This window comes from Grampus griseus (assembly GCF_964374135.1).
Source record: "Grampus griseus genome assembly, chromosome: 3".
NCBI lineage: Eukaryota > Metazoa > Chordata > Mammalia > Artiodactyla > Delphinidae > Grampus > Grampus griseus.
The window spans coordinates 162,004,178-162,028,020 of NC_139019.1; the positions used below are offsets into that span (position 1 = coordinate 162,004,178).

The 23,843-nt window shown below is 54.0% G+C and overlaps 3 protein-coding genes across 9 annotated transcripts in view; 2 read left to right on the forward strand and 1 right to left on the reverse strand.

Moving 5' to 3' along the window:
- The window catches only part of GATAD2A (GATA zinc finger domain containing 2A), an 88,086-nt gene extending 77,296 nt beyond the window's left edge, over positions 1–10,790 (forward strand). For 4 of the 7 annotated variants that reach the window (XM_082651859.1, XM_082651860.1, XM_082651861.1 and 1 more), the window contains 5 exons: positions 308–587; positions 3,257–3,555; positions 4,220–4,294; positions 4,598–4,793; positions 7,268–10,790. In XM_082651859.1, coding sequence (XP_082507985.1) covers positions 308–587; positions 3,257–3,555; positions 4,220–4,294; positions 4,598–4,793; positions 7,268–7,398 — 981 coding nt within the window. In that variant the 3' untranslated portion in view covers positions 7,399–10,790. Of the gene's footprint in view, positions 1–307; positions 588–3,256; positions 3,556–4,219; positions 4,403–4,597; positions 4,794–7,267 lie in introns of all 7 variants that reach the window. The other 3 variants (XM_082651857.1, XM_082651858.1, XM_082651863.1) reach the window with 3 other exon arrangements.
- A 3,201-nt stretch (positions 10,791–13,991) lies between these two features.
- On the reverse strand, positions 13,992–14,813 carry TSSK6 (testis specific serine kinase 6; the record flags this gene model as incomplete). The annotated part of the gene is made up of 1 exon (XM_082652449.1): positions 13,992–14,813. One exon carries the CDS (start codon positions 14,811–14,813, stop codon positions 13,992–13,994), a length of 822 nt encoding a protein of 273 aa, XP_082508575.1.
- Positions 14,814–15,641: 828 nt separating this feature from the next.
- Positions 15,642–23,344, forward strand: NDUFA13 (NADH:ubiquinone oxidoreductase subunit A13). Its single transcript, XM_082651081.1, has 5 exons — positions 15,642–15,760; positions 20,963–21,041; positions 22,397–22,468; positions 22,865–22,934; positions 23,152–23,344. The coding sequence occupies exons 1-5, from the start codon at positions 15,667–15,669 to the stop codon at positions 23,269–23,271; spliced, it is 435 nt and encodes a 144-aa protein (XP_082507207.1). The 5' UTR covers positions 15,642–15,666; the 3' UTR covers positions 23,272–23,344.
- Positions 23,345–23,843: the final 499 nt, after the last annotated feature.

A 23,843-nucleotide genomic window follows, 5' to 3' on the forward strand; every position in this document is an offset into this window, starting at 1 on the left:
GCGGGCTTCAGTAGTTGTGGCTCACAGGTTCAGTTGCTCCGCGGCATGTGGGATCTTCCCGGACCAGGGCTCAAAGCTGTGTCCCCTGCATTGGCAGGCGGATTCTTAACCACTGCGCCACCAGGGAAGTCCTGAGTTACTTTTATAAGGATTTGTTAGCATAGCTAATGGTGCTGATGACCTGGAGCTACTTTCATAAGGACTTAGTGTAGCTAAATGGTGCCGACCTGGGCTGTGGGTGCCGTGGTTGGGCTCTCCTCAGGGTGGGCGCCTCAAGCACCCTGACCAGGTCATTGTCTCCCAAAAGCCCTCCGCAGCATCGCTGAAAGGAACGACAGCCACTTCTGCTCAGGCCAACTCCACCCCCACCAGCGTGGCCTCCGTGGTCACCTCTGCTGATTCTCCAGCCAGTCGGCAGGCAGCCGCCAAGCTTGCACTGCGCAAACAGCTGGAGAAGACGCTGCTTGAAATCCCCCCACCCAAGCCCCCCGCCCCTGAGATGAACTTCCTACCCAGTGCTGCCAACAATGAATTCATCTACCTGGTCGGCCTGGAGGAGGTGGTGCAGAACCTGCTGGAGACGCAAGGTGAGGAGTCCCTGGGCCTGGGGCTGTTTTTATCTCTTGCTGCTGAAGTTTCCATCATGCAAGTTGTTTTCCATGCGTAGCACATGTTGGCATGTCTGCTGTGTACCCACAGCTGTGGGGCGCATTGTGGATGACATCTTGTCATTAGTTATTTGCTTGCTGTGAGGTTTAGATAATTTCTTTCTTTTTTTTCAAATTAATTTTTATTGGAGTATAGTTGGTTTACAGTGTTGTGTCCGTTTCAGGAGTATAGCAAAGTGAATCAGTTATACATATGCATATATCCACTCTTTTTTAGATTCCATTCCCATATAGGTCATTACAGAATATTGAGTAGAGTTTTCTGTGCTATGCAGTAGGTCCTTGTCAGTTATCTGTTTTATGTATAGTAGTGTTTACGTGTCAGTCCCAATCTCCTGATTTCTCCCTCCTGCCCTAGATAATTTCTTAAACGTACCATAGGCACCTTCTTTCTGATGGGGCCACTTCTGAGAGTTGGGCAAAGGTGGAACTCTGCAGAGCCTCAAGCACTCTTAGTCTCCAAAGTGGGAGAGGGACACCTATGCCCAGGCCAGGATCATTTTATTACCCTCCTTGGAAGTAGTTTGGAAAGCACACCTGCATGTTAGAGGGTTTTAGGAATAAAAGAGTATAAATAAGGTAGTGAGCAAAAACGATACTGAAAGGTGAGAGGTCAGGTTGGCCCTTTGGGAGCCTCCAGCAGATGCTAAACTGAGGACTTTCTGCCCTTAGATTGAGCTCGTGGTGGCATTTATTAGGCAGCCAGCCTGAATCCCCACCCCACGTGATCTCGTCAGATGCTCAGAGCTGAGAAGGAGGCAGAGCTGTAACCTCTTCAGGGCAGGGGATGACCAGGTGGACTCCACCTGAGGGACTGTGGGGCACCAGAGCCAGGCCCAGTGGGGAGAGGTGTGGGCTCTGACACAGCCTGGATGTGTCTGGATCTCTTCAATGACTCCTTTATGATAAGGTTAAGTTGGCAAAAATGCTGCTATAAGGCCAGTGCAGTGCGGCAGGCAGGAGGCCTGAGTCAGGAGGCGATGCCTGCCCGTCCTACACTTGCCTGTGCTGGGCACCCGCTCTCCCAGACCAGTCTGTCTCCGCTTGTTCTCATCAGGGGTCTGTCTCCCTCTCCTGTTGTCAAAAAACAGGACCTAACTGTGGGAGGAGGCTCTGAGTCCTGCTTGAGGTGTCTCTTGACACTTCGCAGAGCCACAGGTGGACACTGAGTACAGCCCTGCACTGGTGTGTCTGTTCTGGCACTGGTCACGCAGGCTGCAGCTGCCTGGGAAGCAGGTACCCCATTCTCTGGGGTTGGATGTGTGAAAGCAAAAGTGCCCTTGTTACCAGAGCGTGTTAGCTGTAGGCTGGGGGCTGGAGCTGGGGGCCCAGTGTAGACCCCTGAGCCTTGGGCAGCTTGGGCAGGCAACATCCCATCTGCTCCGTGGAGTGACAGGTCTCCCCCCTAGAGTCAGATCCTGCACAGCCCCTCAGCAGTTAGGGGCAGCTTGGCCAGGCCCAAGGCGGGATGGGGAGGCTAAGGGTCTCTCGGCATCATGGTCCATAATGCCAAGAGGCAACTAAACTCAGGAGTGCTGGACACAGAAAAGATAGGAACAGAGTGCAAAAGGTACCCCTTACTGCACATTGGATGGCAAGCATATATACATTGAAGAAAGTATCGAGGGCTTCCCTGGTGGCGCAGTGGTTGAGAGTCCGCCTGCCGATGCAGGGGACACAGGTTCGTGCCCTGGTCCGGGAAGGTCCCACATGCCGCGGAGCGGCTGGGCCTGTGAGCCATGGCCGGTGAGCCTGCACGTCCGGAGCCTGTGCTCCGCGACGGGAGAGGCCACAACAGTGAGAGGCCCGCGTACCGCAAAAAAAAAAAAAAAAGTATCGACCCCACACCTCAGCAGGTGCTTTTTGTGGCTTCCCCAGTCACCCCTCCTGTAGCTGATCAAGGAGCCACCAAGTTCCCATTTCCCAGGGCAGCCGGGTATGTGTCCTGGCCCTGCCGCTGACCAGCTGTGCACAGGTCACTTCAGCTCCTTGGCTTCAGTTTCTTCCTCAGGACAGTGGGGTGGGGTGTGCCCCTTAGAAGTTTGTTGTGAGAATTGGACACCCTGATACCCGCAAGGCACCAGGCACAGTGCCTGTTGGCATAAGCACTCGCCTAGATGACTGGTCCTCTGTTAACTCACCCACTAGGAAGGGTGCCGGTCACCACAAGGTGGGGGCCTCGAGTGGTCACCATCTCCTCTCCACTGGTGACGCAGTACGGGAGGGTTGGAAATGTCTGCACTGTGGGTAGGAAAGATGACTGGGAGAAGCCAAGCTGACAGCACTGATGTCTTTGAGAGTTGGTATCAAGGGTGCCTAACTCACAGTGTTTTCTTAAGTGCTTCAACTTTGCTTCTGCCAGCAAAGCCTCCCGAGGCTGGCCCAGTGCCCGCACACAGTTGGCACCCAATATGTGTTTGCCTAACGAACACTGACTGAGGCTTTGGTGTCCTGATGCCAGTTGGGCCACATGGCCCAGGGTGCTGCCCCTGCTCTGCCCTCATCCATATCCCACCGGGGGGTAGTCCGGGCTCCTACTGTGGTGTTCCTGTTCCTCTGACGTGCGGCACACCCATCTCTCCCTGCAGCGGGCAGGATGTCAGCCGCCGTTGTGCTGTCTCGGGAGCCCTACATGTGTGCACAGTGCAAGACGGACTTCACATGCCGCTGGCGGGAGGAGAAGGGCGGCGCCATCATGTGCGAGAACTGCATGGCATCCAACCAGAAGAAGGCACTCAAGGTGGAGCACACGAGCCGCCTGAAGGCCGCCTTCGTGAAGGCTCTACAGCAGGAGCAGGAGATCGAGCAGCGCCTCCTACAGCAGGGCGCCGCCCCCGCGCAGGCCAAGGCCGAGCCTGCTGCCGCCCCACACCCTGCGCTGAAGCAGGTGAGAGTCCTGGTATGGGAGCCAGAGCTGTGGCCTGGGAGCATGGGCTGGGTGGCCTCGCCTTCCAGGAGAGGGGCCTCGTTCCCTTGGCAGGGAGTTGTCGCTAGCAGGCAGGATGTTCAGACATTCTCTCCCACACTCGGCGATCATCTGCCTGGTTGTTAACTGTGCGTCTAAATTGCATTTAATGGTGGTGTTTGGTGGTGAACATACTAATTTGCAGTTTCTTTAGATTTTGTAGCTTTCACTTGCAGTGTGCCGGCTGACAAGCACTTCTTGTTTAAAAGGACTTTTCTGAAAGCCACATTGAGATACAAAAGGGGCGTTTGGAAGAAATGTTCTAGCTAAATTAAGGAGAGAAGCAAGTTTGAAATCAAGTTTTTTTGGCTCCTTTTTTTTTTTAATGCTTTGCTTTCCCACCCCCTATAGACCCAAAGCTCCCTGTTGGCAATTTTTTGTGTCCTTGGAAGTCATTTGTAATTCACTAATAAACACATCTTCTCAAGATCCCTACGTAGTGGGTGGCTGCGCTGCCCTCAGGAAATGCCTATCCTGTGGGGACTGGGCCTCAAGCGGCCATAGCTGCTGCCCTTTGGTCACTCTAGATCACCCTTGGCCAGACTCTGGACAGTGCTGACCTCGATTTCAACCCCCGTTTGTGTAGGTCATAAAACCCCGGCGTAAGTTGGCGTTCCGCTCAGGAGAGGCCCGCGACTGGAGTAACGGGGCTGTGCTACAGGTCAGAACTGCGGTGCCGGGAGCCCCCTGCACCGAACCACCAACCGGCCCTCACATCCCAGACCGTGACCACGTCAGTCGCCGACTGTCACACTGCCTGTGTCTGTCTGTGTGTGTCTCTCTCTCTTTCCCTTCCTCCTACCCTCCCGCCTCGGTGTAACTTACCTAGTCTCCTGATTTTGGACTTCAGGGATCCCGTGTGGGTGGGAAGAGGTCAGCCAGAGCAAGGAGCGGCTGCGCTGAGCATCTTGCCCTCTGTTGCCCCCTTCCCCACACAAGCTGTTGCACCCTCTCTCCACTGCAGGCCTCCAGCCAGCTGTCCCGGGGCTCGGCCACAACGCCCCGAGGCATCCTGCACACGTTCAGCCAGTCACCCAAACTGCAGAATGCAGCCTCGGCCACAGCCCTCGTTAGCAGGACCGGCAGACATTCCGAGAGAGCCGTGAGCGCTGGCAAGGGCAACGCCACCTCCAACTGGAAGAAGGCGCCCCTGAGTACAGGTGGGCAGACCCCATGGGGCTCGGAGTAGGGACCTCGCTGGGGTTGGGTCCATCCCTTCCTTAGTTTGAACAAAGACGTGCACACGCACAGGTAATGGCACAGAAGGGCCCTGAACCTGCAGACGTGCTGCCTCGGACTCTTCAGCTTCATCTCTTCTGTTCACTAAATAGGATGCCCTGAACAAGTGATAGCCCTGGATAAATACTAAGCACCCTCGGTGTCTCCACCCTCTATACCCAAACTCTCAGCCCTTGACCCAAAATGGGGGACAGAACCCGTTCAGGCAGTGCCCCCCACCCCCGTGCCGTCAGTGGACCCTGTGAGCATAGATGCTCATTTTGCCAACTCACCCCCTCTCCCTTCCAGCCATAGAGAATGTCTGATTCTGCTGTTACAGTGTATTGATACCTTTCGCGGCACACTGACTTCATTTCTTGCTCACCCAGTGTCCTTCATTCCCTGCTCTCTGGGCACCCTCTTCCCAGCCCCTCTGGCTTAGACAGGTCAGATGGTAGAAAGTGCAAAACAGAATGAGAAAGCAGGCAGGAGGAGGGGGACCCTTGGGCGGGGGCTGAGATTTCAACTGAGGTTGGCAACAAAGGCCTCTGAGGAGATGGCATTTGAGGAACAACCGGGGGAGGTGGAGACACTCAGGTGGTCACTCCCCAGTCTGCCACAGCCCCACCTTCCCTGGGTTGTCCTTGGGTCATCCCCCATACCATTTGTCCTGTTTTTTATTATTTATGTGCTGGCCTTAGGATGAAAGTTAAATATGTCTTGTGTCCGTCAGTAATTGGACAGTGAAATGTAGGCACAAAGAGCTGAGAGGAGGAGATGGGTGAGAGGTCTCATTGGACCAAGTGTCCCGTCTCCCTCCTCACCCCCACGCCGGGGTTGCTCTAGGAAGAAGAGGCGCCATCATGAGATCCATCTCACTAGTCAGAACTGGGAAGTCTGGGTTGTTGGTGGAAACAAAACACAGAAGCCGGCTGTGCACGCAGCTGACCATGAGTTATAAACATGCCCAAATGTCAGAGCCTTCTAGAGGAGAGTCAGCTCAGGGGAGTTCATCCAACTGCAGAAGAATCTGGCCCTCCTGGAGAGCAGAGAGCATTTGTAAACAAACCAGAGATACTTTTGTTCAGCATGTTTAAGATTACAGCTAAGAACTCATAGACTGGTCAGAAGTTCCTTTTCTGGGAAATTTGAAAGTACATGAGATAAGTGGGGAAAGTCAAATATGAGAGTACGCGTGTATGCACAGTGATAGTACCATGTAAAAACTTCGTATTAAGGGTAACATTCGAAAGAGAATCTGAAGGAATAAATAGTTGCTGTGTTCAACGATTTGTGGGATTAGACCTGAAAGTGTCATGGCTTAAGAGCAGCGTTTCTCAGAAGAGTTCTGCTTGGACTCCTGGTTGCCCTGGGTTTCTGGATGGTGGCTTTCTGGGCAGGACCTAGCAGCAGGTTTCTGGAGTGCTGGCCTTGGATGCACAGGGAGGGTTCTGTGGTGCATTTGACTTTGGAACATTTATTCCACAAAATATATTAACCCACCAAAAATACTTCTGGGTAACACAACGACTCTGGTCCCTGCTGCAGCTGAGACTCCAGGGCAGTCCTTTCCCGCAGGCCAGCCCAAAACCTAACTGTGCCGGTTGGAGGCTGGTGGGGCGGTGGGGGGCAGGGTGGGTGTGGGTGTGTGATACTTGGGGAATTCCCTGGCTGTCCAGTGGTTAGGACTCGGCGCTTTCACTGCTGGGGCCTGGGTTCAGTCCCTGGTCGGGGAACTAAGATCCTGCAAGCCGTGCAGCACACTGCCCTCCCCCCCCCCCCAAAAAAAAGAAGTGATACTTGTTCATTGTGGAAATTTGGAGAATACAAAAAGAGAAGATAATGGCAGTGGCCATTGTCAACCCCAGGAGAACAAATGTTGCACTTCAGGACTTTCTCCTCCCCACCCCCCCTCCACCTCTTCACTCACATGTCACATGTGTGTAAATGCCAGCACATATATAATAAAAAATAGGAAGTACCTTACAGAGGGATCGTGCTGTCTTTAGCATTCTGTGTCCCTCTTAATGTTTTAATGAGAGAATGTTACCATATCATTAAAAACTTTGAGGACAGGATCAGTTGTAATGACTGCATAGTATTGCATCATACTGGATTGCTCAGTTGCACAGGTCAGTCATTTGCAGTTTTTCAGTGTTCTGTATAGTACTGTAGTAAACAACTCAGTTTTCATAGTTCCGATAGATGACAGGATCTCTGATTATTGCCCCACGTGTAAGGTTACCATGGCAGAGGCTGGGAACATTGTAAAAGCGATTGAGTTATTAAATTCTCTTCAGCTTCAAGGCTGGTATTTGAACCACCTTTGCTCAGTGGGCCCAGCTGAGGCTGGGGTCCTCCCAGGAGCCTCCCCCTGACTGGGGCTGTTGTGGCCTGTTGCTCTGTTCTGTTGCAGGCGGGGCCCTTGCATTTGTCAGCCCGAGCTTGACGGTGCACAAGACCTCCTCAGCTGTGGACCGCCAGCGGGAGTACCTCCTGGACATGATCCCGCCACGCTCCATCCCCCAGTCGGCCACGTGGAAATAGTGCGAGCCGGGCCCAGTGGAGAACAGGCTCCCTCCTCCCTCCCACCTGGCCCCACCACCCTCCGCTCGGGAAGACACCCTGCTGCCCGAGAGGGCGAGTAAGCGCCGGCCGCGCTGCGGAAGTGAGAGTTCCGATCTTGGCTGCAAAGTCTCATCGACGTGGGGGGACCACTTCACAGGTGGACCAGGATTATTACTGGGGACCTTTCCCATGGGCTTTCTTCCTTTCTTTGCCTTTAGTTTGCCCAACACCAGCAGAAAAGCGGACCTTGGGGGCTGGTTCTGCTCCTCGCCCTCTCCTTCGGCCCCCTGAAGGGCACATGGACGGCTCACCCTAGACACTGTGACACGCTCGGGCAATGGCGCCCGGGGCTTCTGAAGTTGAGCGGAGCATTCTGTTTTGTTTTTGCTTTTCCCTCTGTCTTAGCCTCCTAATCTTTGACTGCCTTCCTTCATGGCAATCTCTAGGTTGACAGATTTTTTTTAAATCACCTCACGATGATGGAGTTTAATGTAAACCGTGCAGACCTTCCCTGCCAAGCACGGCCCCCATGCCCTGGAGGGTGGGCCTCTGACCACCCAGCCCTTGCTCCAGCAGAAGGCCTCTGCTGCTGCTCGTCCCAGAGACCCCCGACCTTCCACACTTAAGCAGAAGAACAAACTGCAACCCGGACCCAGCCAGAGAGCCCGGGATCCTGGAAGCCAAGAACCGTCAACAGAGTAGGGAGGAGAGAATCGGCAGCAACATCCAGAGCCTGAGCGGGAAGTTGGAGGGGCTGGCTGTTGTGTTTTTTTGTTGTGGTGGTTTATTTTATTAAATCCTTTTCTTTTCCTACTTACTTTGATGGACAACATCCTAAGCCCTGGCCTGTGCTTCTGTCAGGTGTGTCTGGGTGGGGAGGCGCCCCTGCACCCCCACCCCAGACTTCAGGGTTCATGTTTGGGTCTAGTTTAGAACCTTCCCTTAAAGCAGGGCCATGCTGCCAGGGTTTGCCTTCAGACTTTTTTTTTTTTTTTAAGCCCCCCCCTAGAGTCTACAGAAATGTCTTACAAAGGATCAGGTCTGCTTTTAGTTGTGTTGTGTTTTGGTTTCTCCCACTCCTTAAAAATCGGTCCATGAGGAAAGGCAGAAGCTGTTGTGTGTGTGCTGCACATGGGCCAGCTCTGTGCAGGTGTGAGGGTGTCATGTGTATGTGCACACGCGTGTGTAGATGGGGTATGCTGCTCCTCACTTCAGCCCCAGCCCTGGTTTTACTATCCATGCAGTTAGGGACTTAATTTAAAATCCTTATTTTGTAGGGCCACCTTCTTCGAATACACTGCTGCAACATTCTAATAAAGGCTCATTTAACCGCCGCCGCGCCCCCCCCCCCATGTTGTGTGACTATCAGTGTTTAGAGGACATTTTTGACATGCCGTAGAACTAGTTTTCCAAAGCATTCTAATTTTTTTGTTGTGTAAAATCCTAAATTTTTCATTGATTTTTGAGTACATAATGTAGATGGGCTGAAGGAGGGGAGGGCAGGAGAAGGGTGGCTTTCATTCCAAGATCCAGGGATTTGGGGGAAAGGGGAAATTGACCTTCAGGAGGGGTGGGGGAGCGGGGAAGGGTGTGTTTTTACACCAAAAAATCAAGAGTATGCAAGCATTTCTATTCCTCTCATTTTTCTGTGTGCCTGGCAAATAAATACCTGTCTTATACTACTCTGAGCTGTTAGCTCTCTCTGTTCAATGACATGGGCCAAATTTTCCAAATCCTCCAAGAAGGAGTGCCCGCTGGCCTCCCCTGCAAACTGACCTCAGTCCTATGCAGCAACTCAGGCGTCTGGGCCAAGGTCACCTCTGCACTGGGGGTGCACCATCGTTGTTGCACCCCCGCGGGGGCTGACTGGGTCTGTGACTCCAGGGCTCAAACTGAGCCACTTGCATTGGCCCCGAGCCCCGTCCCCATCAGAACCTCACTCTCCACTATGCTCAGGAACCACCTCTCCTCACCTCACCTGGCCAGACTTCTCCAGGCTGTTGAATAGGCCTCGTGAGTTCAGTACAAACTGACCACCACAGGCGGAGGATGGGATGGCCGGGCCCTGACCCTGTCTCTGCCTCCTGCAGCCCAGCATTTGCAGGAACATTCCCATAGTAGGACATACTGTGACATAAATGTAGCTTTTTAAAAGGGGGTCAAGAACGTGAGATGCCTTAATCTTTATTCATTTCTACTGTCTCAAAACTTCTATCTCCCCCCTTTTTCCCTTTAATTTCCCCTTTGCAGTGTAACTTCTATAAGCCTCAAGTGCATGGTTCTGTGATGAAATTTATAATGTCGCAAGAAAAGGCATTAAATACCTCTCTGAATACGGGAAGGATATTAACATTAAGGGTATTCTCCCAGCCCCAAAGCCCACGCCTCAAAATTGGCTACAGTTCTGGGAGTTTGTAGGCTGAGAGGATCTGGTTCCCAGGAGAACCAGAGAATGTGGGAGCCTCCAGTCCCAAATGACAATTGTAACTGCCCAGGAATCTGTGACAGGAACCCCCGATGGCAACTGGAAACTATTCAAAACGTCAGCTGTTCTGTGGACTCGGGTGTGGGGTTCACCAAGCTCACTTCCCCATCTGAAGTGGCTGCCTGTGTGGGCCCGAGTGTGCACGCGGATGCTCTCACAGATAACTGTGCGTCCACTTGGAGCTGCCCACGGCTCTGGCCATCCTGACCATGTCATGGGGACTCCAGTCCTCGATGTCCCATGTGTACTGTTGGGACCCACACCTTTGACAAGGTCAACAGTGGCCTCTCCTCGGGAGGCGGGGAGTGGGGGCCGGGGGTGGGGCAGGGCGCGGCTCTGGTCCTGCCTGTACTATAAGATCTTCAGGAAGCAAAAGCTCACTCCAGTGCAGAGGGAATGAAAGAGGCGACAGTACACCCCTGCTGCATCCTGTGGCTCCTGTGTCCCACAAATCACTCTCCTGTGGGCGGAGAGACACGGGGAGGAGTTTTCTATATAAATAATACATTATCATCACAGGGGTGTAAATAATGGGAAAGACAGTCCTTGCTGCTCTGCCATAGGGTTTTTCTTTGATGCCTAGTTATGCTGCACATGGCGTTTGCCTAAAGAACTTGGACTGAGCTTTTTTTTTTTCTTAAAGGACAGCTAAAGTTTTATAATCCTTAACAAAGAAAAGTATAATAGTCACCCTAGTGTAGGGTATTTGGGAGGTGGTTTGTTTTGGTTGGGGGGAGGAGATTGTCACTTGTATTTATTGTGACTCTAAGTCTTTGATAATAAATGTTTAAAAAAATAATCTCCCACCAAACCGGAACAGAAGTTCCAGTAAACAAAGACGCTGGAATCAATGGCTATACATTGTGTCATGAGGAAGTTTTAGAATCTGAAGGACAATAAAGAAATGGATCAAAAAAAAAAAAAAAGAAATGGATGATGTGTTGGCTGTATTTTTTTTTTCGTCCCCTCAGCCCTGGTATCCCACGTTTTTGTCGCGGCTTTGGGGCAGCTTGGAAACTTGGGAAGGGACAGCAGGGTGCTTGGTTGACGGGGAGGCAAAGGAAAGGAGAGGACACCTGCTTCTTGGGCTTCTTTCAGGCCTCACTTGTCATGGGTATTTAGTCTTCCCCTAACTGGGTTCCGCACCCTTGCTTCTGGGCCTCCATTTCCACCAGAACCTGGGGCTTTGTGGCCCGTTTCCCCACAGCGCTGGGGGAGTGCAGTGAGAATGTAGTGGGTTTTGCCCATCGGCCTGGCTCCTAGCCATCACCAGCCTCCACCCCAGAGTGGTGGGCTTTTCTGGATTGGCACGGCATTGGGTGTCTGCTGCAGGACATGATGTGCTTAGATTCTAAGCACAGAGGGTGGGAGCCACCCGGCTGGCTCCGAAATGAACAATTTCTGGTGAAAATTTGTTTTCAGAGCTTGACACACTTTCAAAATTGTATTCACAAAAATGAGACTTGTAAGCACTTTGGTGAATTCCGATGTGCAGTAAATGTCACCCTGTTTTCCTAGGTGCTTTTATTTACTTATATATTTTTTCTCTTCTTTTCTTTTTTTGCGGTACGCGGGCCTCTCACTGCTGTGGCCTCTCCCGCCGCGGAGCACAGGCTCCGGATGCGCAGGCCCAGTGGCCACGGCCCACGAGCCCAGCCGGTCCGCGGCACGTGGGATCCTCCCAGACCGGGGCACGAACCTGCGTCCCCTGCATCGGCAGGCAGACTCTCAACCACTGCACCACCAGGGAAGCCCTACTTATATATTTTGCTGTTTCTTGTTATTGGGGCATCTCTGCCTCCAGCCTCCCCCGTGGCCATGACTAGCCTGGGCAAGGCATAGAACTGGTACAAGACATGACTGAAATTAAACGCAACCCTGTCCTCCACCCGTGACACATAATGACTGGTGCCCCACACCCCGACACTGGCTGAGAGAAGCCCGCTTCCGGGGTTCCACGGCCAGCCTTCAAGTGAGTCTTTGCTGGATTAGGCACAAGCTCCTCCGTGGACAGAGGGCAAGTCTCATGCATCTTATCCAGCTAACAAATGGGACACCAGCCCTGGTCCCTGAGACCTTGTCCCCTCTGAACTGAGTTGTGGGTGTGGCCGTGAGGCAGGAGGACCCCAGGCCCATTGCTTACACAGATCAATCAGTGGACAGAAAAAGGCATGTGCCATGCCCCAGGCATTGGGATCACACCTTGAGACAAGGGTGAGGAGGGAAAGAATGGGGTATCACGGGAGGTGACCTTTTTAGGCCAAGTCTCGCGTGAAGGGAGGGGAAAAGTGGTGCAGGGAGTGGGAGCAGCTTGTGCAAAGCCTCAGAGGTGAGACCAAGCAAGGCAGGTTGAGGACAAAGGAGAGTAGTGTGGCTGGACCTTAGGGGCAAGGGGAGAAGGATGTGGCTTTTATTGAGTGAGCAAGTCATTTCCCCTTTCTTAGCCTGTTTCTTCCTCTGCAAAATGAGGGGGTTGGGGCCACAGCCTATTTGAAGGGAGTGAGGGGAGAGGTGGCACACAATCCCCAGGACACCTGAGAGCCATGGAGGGTGAGGGAGCAAGGGGTGGGGTATGGTCAGACCCATAAATGACCACCCTCCTCAGGTACTGTGGGGCTCTGGTGGAGGCAGGTAGGAAGGGCCTAGGGAGGTGTTTCCCATACACCCCAAATGACAACAGCCACTGTCACCAAACCCAGTAACCTCATCACAGGCAAAATAACCCCCAAGCTCCCCCAGGCCCTGTGGGGTCCCTCTCCAGATACCAGACACACACTTTTTACCTCTCCACCTCCTTTCCCCCTCCATTCCAGCTACAGGAGTCCCTAGCATTACTCAAACACACCAGCTCCATCTTGTCTTGGGAACACTTGGAACACTCCTTTTGCTGTTTCCAGTGTTTGATTCCTTCCCGGCTCAGCTCAAATGGCGTTCCCTTCAGTCCCTCCTTGCTCACCCCCACCTGGCATTTAGCAACAACTTACAATTATTTTATTTTCACGCCATTCTTTTATTTTACTTTTCACTTGCTCCCTTCACTGACAGCAGGGATGAATCCAAGCCATTTGGCTGAGTCCCAGAGCCTGGCACACAGCAGGCGCTCAAAAAAAATGCATGAATGAACAGAGTAAAGAATGAACCCTCAGACAAATGCCCCACCCTCGACTCTTCCCCGAAGCTCTTAACCCTCACCAAAGAAGGGACCCTCACTAAGGAGAGCTTCCACCACCTCCCCACCCCACTTCAGACATATCTAGGTGCAAATCCTGGCTGTTCTTGGGCAAGTGATACCGGTGTGGGCATCAATTTTCTCTTTTGCAAATGCTGTTTCTGTAGGGACAGGCGACCCCCGCCCCTTGCTGTACCATCCTTAAACACCAGAAAGGTGCTGGGGTTCTTGCTCCCTAGTCCAGCACCTCCATTCCCAGGAGTATTACGACGCCGGGGACGACTCCAAAGCCCCTTCGAGTCTGCCCAAGATGGGGAGCCCGAAAGGTCTGGGTTCGAATCCTTCCAACTCCCTTTTCAGACCTGTAGCAAGAACCTCTACAAACCTTTCTCTAAAATGGGGCGCCCGCGCCTGCCTTCTCCCAGGGAGCGATCCCCTCCCCCCAGCTCCGTAAAAGGGGGCGTCGCTAGAGCCAGGTGCGAGAAAGAGCGAGTTTATTCCAAGTTCCAAGGGGGGCAGCGCCTGGAGCGCGCCGTCCCTCACCGGCATGCGCGGCTGGCTGTGGACAGACGCCCTCCGCGCGCGTCCGCTCGCCAGCAGCTTCTCCAAGCAGCCACTGCCGGCCGCGTAGCGGTTGCTCATTCCGCACGGGGGCAACGTTTCCCTCTCCTCTCGTCCTGCCCCTTCCCGGGGGCCTTCCCTCGGGGAACCGAGGAAGCTTCTTCTCTTGGGATCGTGGCGGAGGAGCTGCATTCCAAACGGGGTCGACTGCCGCCCACGGCGTCGAAGTGGCAAAGAGGAAAGGGCGGGTGCGCAGCGTCGCGCGGCGGCTTCGCGGAACTCCGGAAGCGCGCTTCTTGCGCGTGCGCTGCGCTTGCGCAGTGCTCGGGGCGGCAGGAATGGTGGGAGCCCCGGCTTCTAGCCGGAGTCCTCCGAACGCAGCCAGCAGTTGCGCGCTACTTGGCTCGCGGAGGGCCTGGCCGTCGGGCTGAACTGCAGCAACTCGGCTATTAGGGCCTTGCAGTGCTCAGACAGCTCGAGGCCATCGGGGTAGAGAACGCCGCGCTTCTGACGCCGGGGCAGGCCGGCGATGTCGGAGTCGTCGAAGGGCATACACCCGGTGACCATGACGTAGAGCACAACACCCAGGCTCCATATGTCGTACTTCTTGGGGTCGTAGGGGATGCCGAGGAGTACCTCGGGCGACGCGTAGGCGGCCGAGCCGCAGTAGGTGGTGCTCAGGTCGGGGTAGCCATGCGCCTGACGGCCGAAGCCGAAGTCAGTGAGCTTGACGCGGCGTTCATCAGGGCTCAGCAGCACGTTTTCGCACTTGAGGTCGCGGTGCACCAGGTGGTGGTCGTGCAGGTAGCGCACAGCACCGGCAATCTGCCCGAAGAGGTCGCGTGCCTGCTCCCCGGGGATGCGCCCGTTTCGCTGCACGGCCTGCAGTAGGTCGGTGGCGGCCGCCTCCATCACGATGTACAGCTTCCCGTTGCACACCTCGATGAACTCGAAGACGTGCACGATGTGCGGGTGCCGCACGCCCCGAAGGATGGACAACTCGCGTGGCAGGAACTTGTTGACGAAGTCTGGCGGCGCGCGCCGCCGGTCCACCACCTTGATGGCCACCGGGCCCTTGTATTTCTTGGACGTGGCCACCTTCACCTTGGAGTAACTGCCCTCGCCTATCGTGCGGCCCAGTTTATAGCCGAGTTCGCTCAGAAGCTTGTCGCCCGACATAGTGGCGCCTGAAGCGCGTGGGGAGCAGGAGGCGGCTGCTGTCGGTGGGCGGCCGGACTCCTATCTCGGGCCTAACCCATGGCACTTGGCACCTGCACACCCCCACCCCCATGTGCCCACTCCCGGGCCCCCACCGCCGCGGTGCCCTTTATTGCCTAGGTAACAATTTCTGCCTTGTGAAGTGAACGCGGGCGTCACCCCGCCTCGGGGTGGGGCCCCAGACCCCGCCCCGTGGTGCCCCCCAAGGCCCTAGCTAGGGCTTTGTGACTCATGATCACGCTGAATGGTCCAGTTCCCGATGAGAGGACACTAGCAAGGAGTCCCGACCACCACGGGGAGTGGAATCCGTGCCTGGGATTGGGGCGGCTCCTCATGAGTCCGAATCTGAGTAGCAGCCGTCCCCCAACTTCTGTACTCAGCCCTGACCCTGTGAAGCCCTGGGCTGCCCACAGGGCCCCCCGAGGGGGAGAAAATGGGGAAGAGATCTGAGGGTTTCTAACTGGCCTGCACATCGCCCCAGAGATAAGGTGAATAGGTGGTCCTTTGGTGCAAGGACCCTGGCGACCGGCCGGGCTGCAGGCTTTGACACCGACTAAGCCACGCCCCGTGTGGGAGAAGAGAAAATAAGGACTCTACGGCCGCAGCTGGGGCGTGCAGTCGATCCCGGGCCCAGCTATCCGAGCTCTCTCACGCACTGGGGTAGGTAGGTGCACCGGGGTAGGTAGGTGCACCAGCGCCCTAGGTTTCGCAGCCGTGTGCGAGACCGGCGCGGCAGCTTCCGCCACACTCATTATGGCGTTGGCCGCCGTTGCGTAACTTCCTCCCGCGACCGGAAGTGCAGGGTCCTGTAAGTATGGCGGCGTCGAAGGTGAAGCAGGACATGCCCCCGCTGGGGGGCTACGGCCCTATCGACTACAAGCGGAACCTTCCGCGTCGGGGACTGTCGGGTCAGTGTCGCCCTGCGCCGGGGTGTCAGGGTCTGGGCCTTCTGGGTGCCTCGGCGGGGTCGGGACGCCGGGGAGTCTAGCGGGCCTCAGTTTCCCTCTCCGTATGACGGGAAGCGGAGTTCCAGGATCCCCAACAGCTTCAGTACTAACAATAACGACAACTGCTGCAGTTTGTCGAGCATTTACTAAGCCCTTTGCCTCCTCGGAACAGCCCAAGAGGTCGGTCCCGTTAATTATTCCCATTTTACAATTGATGAAACTGAGGTTAATTTAGCCCGCGCCGCGATCCTTCCGCCACGTTCCAGTTTCACAGGTGGGGAAACTGAGGCCCGAGAGAGGATGCGACCTCCCCACGGGGCCACCCAGAGCAAAGCTGGGGCCGAAACCCGGAATACCGAGGGAATTTAAAAGATGGTCTGAAAAAAAAAAAGAGAAGATGTTCTGTGCAGTGGTTCCTCTCTGGTGGCCCCCAACTTCAGGCTATCCCAGAATTATGTGTTCTTAAAATTGTCCAGGGTTCTAAGTAACGTTTTAAAATTTTTTATTGGGTTTAACACAAAAAATGTAAGCGAGAAAGTAAAAGGCGCCCATACTCTGCACCCAAGGATAACAGAGAAATACAAAAAATGTAAAACGAGTTAAGAATGAATACTTTGTTGCAAGTCATTGAACTTTACATTTAACCATGCTCATGTTGTGCAAATTATGCCTCAATTAAAAAGCAAAAAAATTCATGGGCATGGTTTCAAAAAAAAAAGTTATAATTCAGACAGTAGAAAAGTTACTGTCAGGTGAAAACTCAGGTCTTCTCCTGCCCCTTCTTGGCTTTTTTCTAATCCAGAACAAAGGTTGGCAAACTTTATCCGTAAAGAGCCGGCTAAATAGTTCGTGCTTTCTCTGCCAGATGGTCTTTATCCACTATTGCTGCTTTTTTTTTCAACTTTGCAAACCTAAAAGTGTTCTTAGCCCGAGGGACATACAAAAACAGGTTACAGACTAGATTTGGCACCACATGGGCACTCGACTCTAGACTCATTCCTAGATTCAACAAATATAAAGCAATCTTTGAGTCTTTTCTTGACACCCAGGTCAGTGCACTTCTCGGGTGTGTGACATGAGGTCTTTTATACATGGATAGTTCTGTGACCAGGCTGCAGAAGGACCCTAGCCCTTGGGTCTCCCTGGGCTTCCCACAGTCAGCATCTCTTTCATTTTTAAGTGACAAATGTGGCCCATATCCCGGTCCTCTATCAGTTAATAATACAGCAGTGCCTCCCGTGTGCCTCAGATACCACCAGTTGGGGTTGGGTCTCCCATCACAGCCCTTGACACCAACTTTCATTGCAGCACATACAGACCCACCCCAGTATTTCCTGGTTGCAGAGGGGTGAGGAATATAAGACCACATTCCTTTCTGGGATGTGGTCTTCATTTATGTACCTGCATTTAGTAATTGTTAAGTGCATCCGTGGTGCTGGGCTGTGTCCTGAGGAGTTCACTGTTTAGCTGAGGAGACAGACACATCACTCCATAATTTCCCATTATGGTCAGTGCCGAGGCCTAGGATAACTGGGGCTTGCTTTAGCCAGAATGGGCGAAAGGACCTCTCTGAAAAGGATTTCCCCAGGCAGAGGGAACAGTAAATGCAAAGGCCCTACAGTCTGTCTTACACCCTGCCCTTGTCCTCTGTCCTCCAGCCTTATCCACAGCTGCCCTCTCCCAATCAGTCTTGCTCTTGTCAAGGCACTGTGGCCCCAAGCCTGGCACCGACTCCCCTTTTCTCTGCGTGGCCCACTCAGTGCCAACATCCCAGAACATGCCAAGCTGGCTCAGGCCGCCTTTAATCCATGCTGCTACCGAAGTGACTGCTACCCCCACCTTTTCCCTTTATCTCTCACCCCCAGCTCTCCTCTCTCCACTCCCACCTGCACCCAGTGAGTGGCCCTTTCTTTTTTTCTGGTATCTTTAACATTTTTATTGAGATTCACATGCCATACCATACAGTTCACCCATTTCATGTGTACAGATCACCAATTTTGAGTCTATTCACAGGTATGCAACCATCGCCATGATCTAAATTTACAAAATTTTCATCACCCCAAAAAGAAATGCTCTACCCGTTAGCAGTCACTCCACATTCTCTCCCAGCCCCTGACAAGCTAGTGCTTTCTGTCTCTGTGGATTTGCCTCTCATATAAAAGGCATCATTCACTCTGTGTCCTTTTTGTGTGACTTCTCAGCACGTTTTTAATGCTTATGTTGTAGTGTTTCAGTGCTTCATTCTTTTTTATGGCTGAATAATACTCTTGTATGGATGGACCACATTTTGTGTGTCCATTTACCACTTGTTGGACATTTGAGTTGTCTCCACCTTTTGGCTGTTACGAACAGTGCTGCTGTGAACATTCCTGTACAGGTTTCTGTGTGAACATATGTTTCCTTTCTCTGAGGTGGAGTGGAATTGCTGGGTCACATGGTAACTCCCTATTTAACATTGTGAGGAACTGCCAGACTATTCCCAAGTTGGCTGTACCATTTTACGTTCCCACCTGCAATGTACGGGAGTTCGAATTTCTCTGCATCTGGACAACACTAATTACTTTCCATTTAAAAAACTTTTAGCCATCCTAGTAGGTGTGAGGTGGTATCTAGTGTGGCTTTGATTTGCATTTCCCTAGGGACTAACGATGTTGAACATCTTTTCATGTGTTTATTGGCCATTTGTATAGCTTCCTTGAAGAAATTTCTGTTCAAATCCTTTATGCATTTTTAATTGGGTGGTTAGTCATTTTATTATTGAGTTTTAAGAGTTCTTTATATATTTTGGATACCATTCCCTTATCAGGTATATGATCTGCAAATACTTTCTTCCAGTCTGTGGGTTGTCTTTTCAGCTCATTGATGGTGTCATTTGCAGCACAAAAGTTTTAAATTTCAACGAAGTTCAGTTCTGTTTTTTCTTTTGTCACTTGTGCTTCTGGTGTCATATCTAAGAAACCATTGCCTTATCCAGGGTCACAGAGAATGACTTCTCTGTTTTCTAAGAGTTTTATGTTTTAGCTCTTAGTACATTGAGGTCTTTGATCCATTTTGAGTTAATTTTTGTGTATGGAGGGAGGAAGGAGCACACTTCTTTTGCATGTAGCTATCCAGTGGTCCAATTTGCTGAAAAGACTGTTCTGTCCCCATTGAATTATCTTGGCACCCTCGTCCAAAATCAATTGACCATAAATGTGAGGGTTTATTTCTGGACTCTCAGCTCTGTTCCATCAATGTACATGTCTATCCTTATGCCAGGGCACACTGTCTTGTACACACAGCTGCGTGATAAGTTTGAAGAGTCCTCCAACCTTGTTCTTCTTTTTCAGAATTGTTTCAGCTATTCTGGTCCCTTGCATTTCCATATGAATTTCACGATCTGCTTGTCAATTTCTGTGGGATGCGGGGCGGGGGGGGGGGGGCGGGAAGGTTGGGATTCTGATGGGGACTGTTGAATCTGTAGCTCAGTTTGGAGAGTGCTGCCATCTGAACAATTTTAAGTTCTGATCCATGAACACAGGATGCGTTTCTATTCATTCAGGTCTTCTTTACACGTGGCCCGCACCCCCTTCTGGGCATGCCCCTCGTTGGCCTCTCCCACCAGACTGGCAGCTCTGGAGGCACAGACACCCCCTGAAGGCCTGGGGCCTCGGCCTCACCACTGTCAATGAGGAATAGATGAGTTAGAGCTGCATCATCTTAAAGGCCACCTTACCTTAGTCTTGGAATTTATCTTACAGATGGGCCCACACATGGGTGCCCAATGTTGAGGGCAAGAGGTCCTCACAAAGACAGTCTCTCAGTCTTTTCCCTGGGGCTGGGTCGGAAGAAGCAGCCCCGGGCCTCTCTGCAGCTGTTGCAAATAACGGGCAGCTCTGATGAAACACTCCCACCCAATGGAAAGAACGTTGAGTGCCCAACACAGGTGGTCAGCCATTGTGGGAGAGCCACGAGTGCACTACGGACCGGTCCTGGGCACTCGGCCCTCTCAGGAGAGGTCCTACTTCTGAGCACAGGAACCAGGGTGCCCTCGCTACCTTGTCCCCCATAACATGGAAGTGCCTTACCGTGAGCTCATGTTTTTAACAGGTTGAACTAAAGGGATTAAAAAATTGAGCCAGTTTTTCATTTATCTCTGGGTCCAACAGAGGTGCCAGAGGAGCCTTGTGCTGGAGACGAGCTGAAGAAGAAAGAGCCCCCACTTTGTCCCCCCACGAGTCCCAGGAAGTGGCTTTACCCACCATTTGCCGGTGCTTTACTGGGTGTTAAATGGAGCTCGGTCTGGCTGAGCTTGTCAATTCATCCCAGCAACCACGAGTTCTGTCCAGAGGAGAGACTGAGGCTTGAAAGATGAGGTGGTGCAGGACGAGCCAGCCCCAGCCAGGCCCCAAGCGTCCAGACCTCCCTGAAGACCCCAGCAGGCCCACGGCCTGTCAGTCAGAATTACAGCACAGGTGCCCACGGGTTCTCAGTAAATATTCATTTCAGCCTCTGTCTCCTGGGGTCCCGGGAAGGGGATCCACCCTACTGGGACGGGAGGAAGCAGCACCTGGGAGCCCAGGGGGTGGCTGGGCAGCCCCTGCAGGGCACTGCCTGCCTCCAGCAGCCCCATCCAGCCCCCTGTGGGTAGCACACAGGGAGGTGGCCCAGGCAGCCGGGACCTCCGTGGAGCTGGGACCCAGCATGGACACCGTCCTTCCCCACGGGGACCAGCTGGCTGAAGGGAACCAAACGACCTTCTAGTCAGTGGCGGGGCCAGGGCCACCCAGCCATAAACGTTTAGGCCCTCAGGCCCTCTCATAGTCTCTGCCCGTCCTGTACCTTCCAGGAACCCTGGCATGGGGGCAGAAGTGTAGCAGCCTGGTGCCCCTGCCCGCAGAGTGGGTGAATGGGATAAAGAGTAGGCTGCAGCTGTGGGGGAGGGGGTGTCCAAGGGAGGGGGCCAGTGGACTTTCCACAGAGACAAAAAAAAGTAGTCTGAAAAAATAGGCATTAGAGATGGTACCGGCCATCTCTGGCAGGGGGTTCGTGAGGGCTTTTGCCTTCTCCCTCATTCATGTTACTGGACTGTTTGCACAGTGAGTGGGTTATGCTTCAGGAGAAGAAAGGACAAGGTGGCCTGTCCCACGTGCAGGTGCTGAGCAGCGCCCCCTCTCCCCACAGGCTACAGCATGTTCGCCGTGGGCATCGGGACCTTGCTGTTTGGGTACTGGAGCATGATGAAGTGGAACCGCGAACGCAGGTAGGCCCTGCGCTGGTGAGGATGGGAGGGTGGGGACGTGTGCCTGTGGACTTAGTGTACCTCGGGGCCCCTTGTCAACTCCTCAGGCCTCAGTAGGTGCCGGCCCTGACACAGCAAGTCGATTTCTGGGCTTTACCCTCAAGGAATGACTGACTAGTAAGCAAGAAGCTCGCCGCCAGATGTTTACTGGGTGCCCTTGACCTCCACCACTGGGTACCCGAGGGTCCACGTTAGCATAGCAGACGTGGTAGTGGAAGGACAGGCCCGTGATGCACTCTCTTAGGGGGTTTTTGTCTTTTTGTGGGTGGTGACCGGGCAATGGTGATATAAAGGCTTAAAAAGCAGATCATGCAAGATAGTGGCCGGGCCAGCCGTACAGGGCCTGAGGGACCCAGGTCTGCAACGGCCTTGGTTGGGACTCTTGCCGCCTCTGAGCTTGCCGGACGCCCCGCCACGTGGCTTCTTCTCAGTGGCTCCCAACAAGCTAGGCCCCTCCACCCTCTCCCACTCTGTGTCCTGTGTCCTTAGCACCCACCTTGAGCTTGCTCACCCCCAGCACAGGCGGTGCTGGAGAAGGCCTAGCAAGTGGAGGGAGCTCAGCATTGTTGAGTGAACTCAGGAGCACCTGGCGGGTGCTGGACGCTAGGGCCGCCACACTGGACAGGCAAGACCAGGCCCAGTCTCCCAGAGGGACCCAGTAGTAACCACGGTGTGTGACTGTGGTGAGGGCAGCAGCCTGGAGCGGGGCTGCTACCCTGGGTCCTGGGGGATGGGGAGGGGGTGGGAGGGTTGAGGTGGGGGCTGAAGTTCACCCAGACCCTTCCTTGTGCTGCTGTGAGATTTCTGGTGATGAGGGGACAGGGCCGGAGGCCACTCCCCGGGCCACATCATTGGGCATCGCTCTCCCCACACCTCCCAGCACAGATGGGGCTGGTGGCTTGGAGATGCCAAAAAGCAGGGAGAAGAAAGGAGCTGCCCATGATGCTTGCTCCCCCACGGCTATCTTGCAGTGAAAGTGATGTGATTTTGTAAAGTCCAGAACCCCATGATGAACGTTCCCCACAGTTCACTGCAGTCATCAGGCCCGGGCTATTTTTAGGATTTAAAAAAAAGTTTTGAACTGAAAAGAAAGTGTGAAGCCAGCAGTCTTGTGGACTGACGCCGCCTGTGTCAACTGCATGCCCCCCCATCCCCCGTCTCAGGCTGTCAGTGGGCAGAGCCCACTGCCCAAGCCCTTCCCCCTTGCTTGCCTCTCCCCCAAACCCCTTTCCAGGGTAATGCATGTCCAAGGGCCTCATCATCTGCCCCCCATCCCACCATGGTCTGACCTGAGTGTTGGTTTTGGGGTTTCACAGGCGCCTGCAGATCGAGGACTTCGAGGCCCGCATTGCACTGATGCCTCTGTTGCAGGCAGAGAAGGACCGGAGGTGTGCTGCTGGGGCCAGGGTCGGGAGGTTACAGGCCTGAGTGCTGCAGCCTGCAGCGTGGGATAAGGCCAGAACACACATGGGGACCGATAGCCATGACCTTGTACGTGGCTCCAGGGGATGCCCTCGTCCTTGGAGAGGGCCCCAAACTTGATTTGCAGCAGAGACCCAAGAGAGAATGGAAGGGCTTCTGGAGGAGGGGGCATTGGGGCCGGGCAGGAGGACAGTAAGAGTCTGCCAGTGGAAGAAAGGAAAGAAGAGGGGTCAGCATGCGCAGGGTTGAAAGCTGCAGGAGGTGATGGGGAGGTGGGGCAGGGACACATTTGGCAGGTTTGTTCGGCAGGGGCCCCTCAGGGTGGTCAGGCCTGTCCCCCACCTCCCACCCTGTCCCTGCAGGGTTCTCCAGATGCTTCGGGAGAACTTGGAGGAGGAGGCGATCATCATGAAGGACGTGCCGGATTGGAAGGTGGGTCCTCAGCAGGGAGGGCGGGGGTCTAGGCCACTGCAGAAACGCAGCCTCCCACAGAAAGCCTGGGGCCGAGGGGTAGTGGGTGTCAAGTGCCAGAAGGGGAAGGCAGTTTTGGGTGTAGGCACAGTGGCTGCCAGGCCTGGTGGGGTCCCAGCAGGCTGCATGGGCCTAAGGGGTTAGCTGCACCGCCACCCATACCCTTCTGTCCCCTCAGGTAGGCGAGTCTGTGTTCCACACAACGCGCTGGGTGACCCCCATGATGGGCGAGCTCTACGGGCTGCGCACGAACGAGGAGATTCTCCGCTCCACCTATGGCTTCAGGTGGTACACGTAGGCACCTGTGCCCTTCAGACCACTGGACCCCTACTCCCTCCCTACCAGGAGAGAATAAACGCTCTGGAGACTGGCCTGCCTGTGTCCTAGGGACTGAGTGATTGGGGGTTGGGGTCTACGGGGTGTCACAGGAGGTGCAGGGACTAAGCAGAAGATGCCAATGGGATGGCCCCTGGATCACCCTTTAGCATCGGCTACCAAATATGCCTGGACTTTTTCCTACCTTTTTTGAAACCCTGCTTGTCAGCAGCCAACACCTTCAGACTGGGGGGCTTCTCCACCTGGGTACGGGGTGGGTGGGTGACCTGCATAGGAGAGCACCGGGGTGGAGAGGGGCGCAGCACAGGCGGGTCCCCGCGCTCCTAAGCCAGGATCCCATAGCAGGGGTAACCGGCCCATCGCTGCCCCTCCAGACTTTGTTTTCTTGCCAATATTCGCAACCCTGGGATTCCCGCCATCCTCTGAGGCAGCAGTGGGGTTAAGTCCACTTGCACCTACCGACCAACGGCTGTGCACAGCGCCTTCGCGGCGTCTCCTGATTGGCGGACACACGGTGGGCGGGAGGAGAGAGGA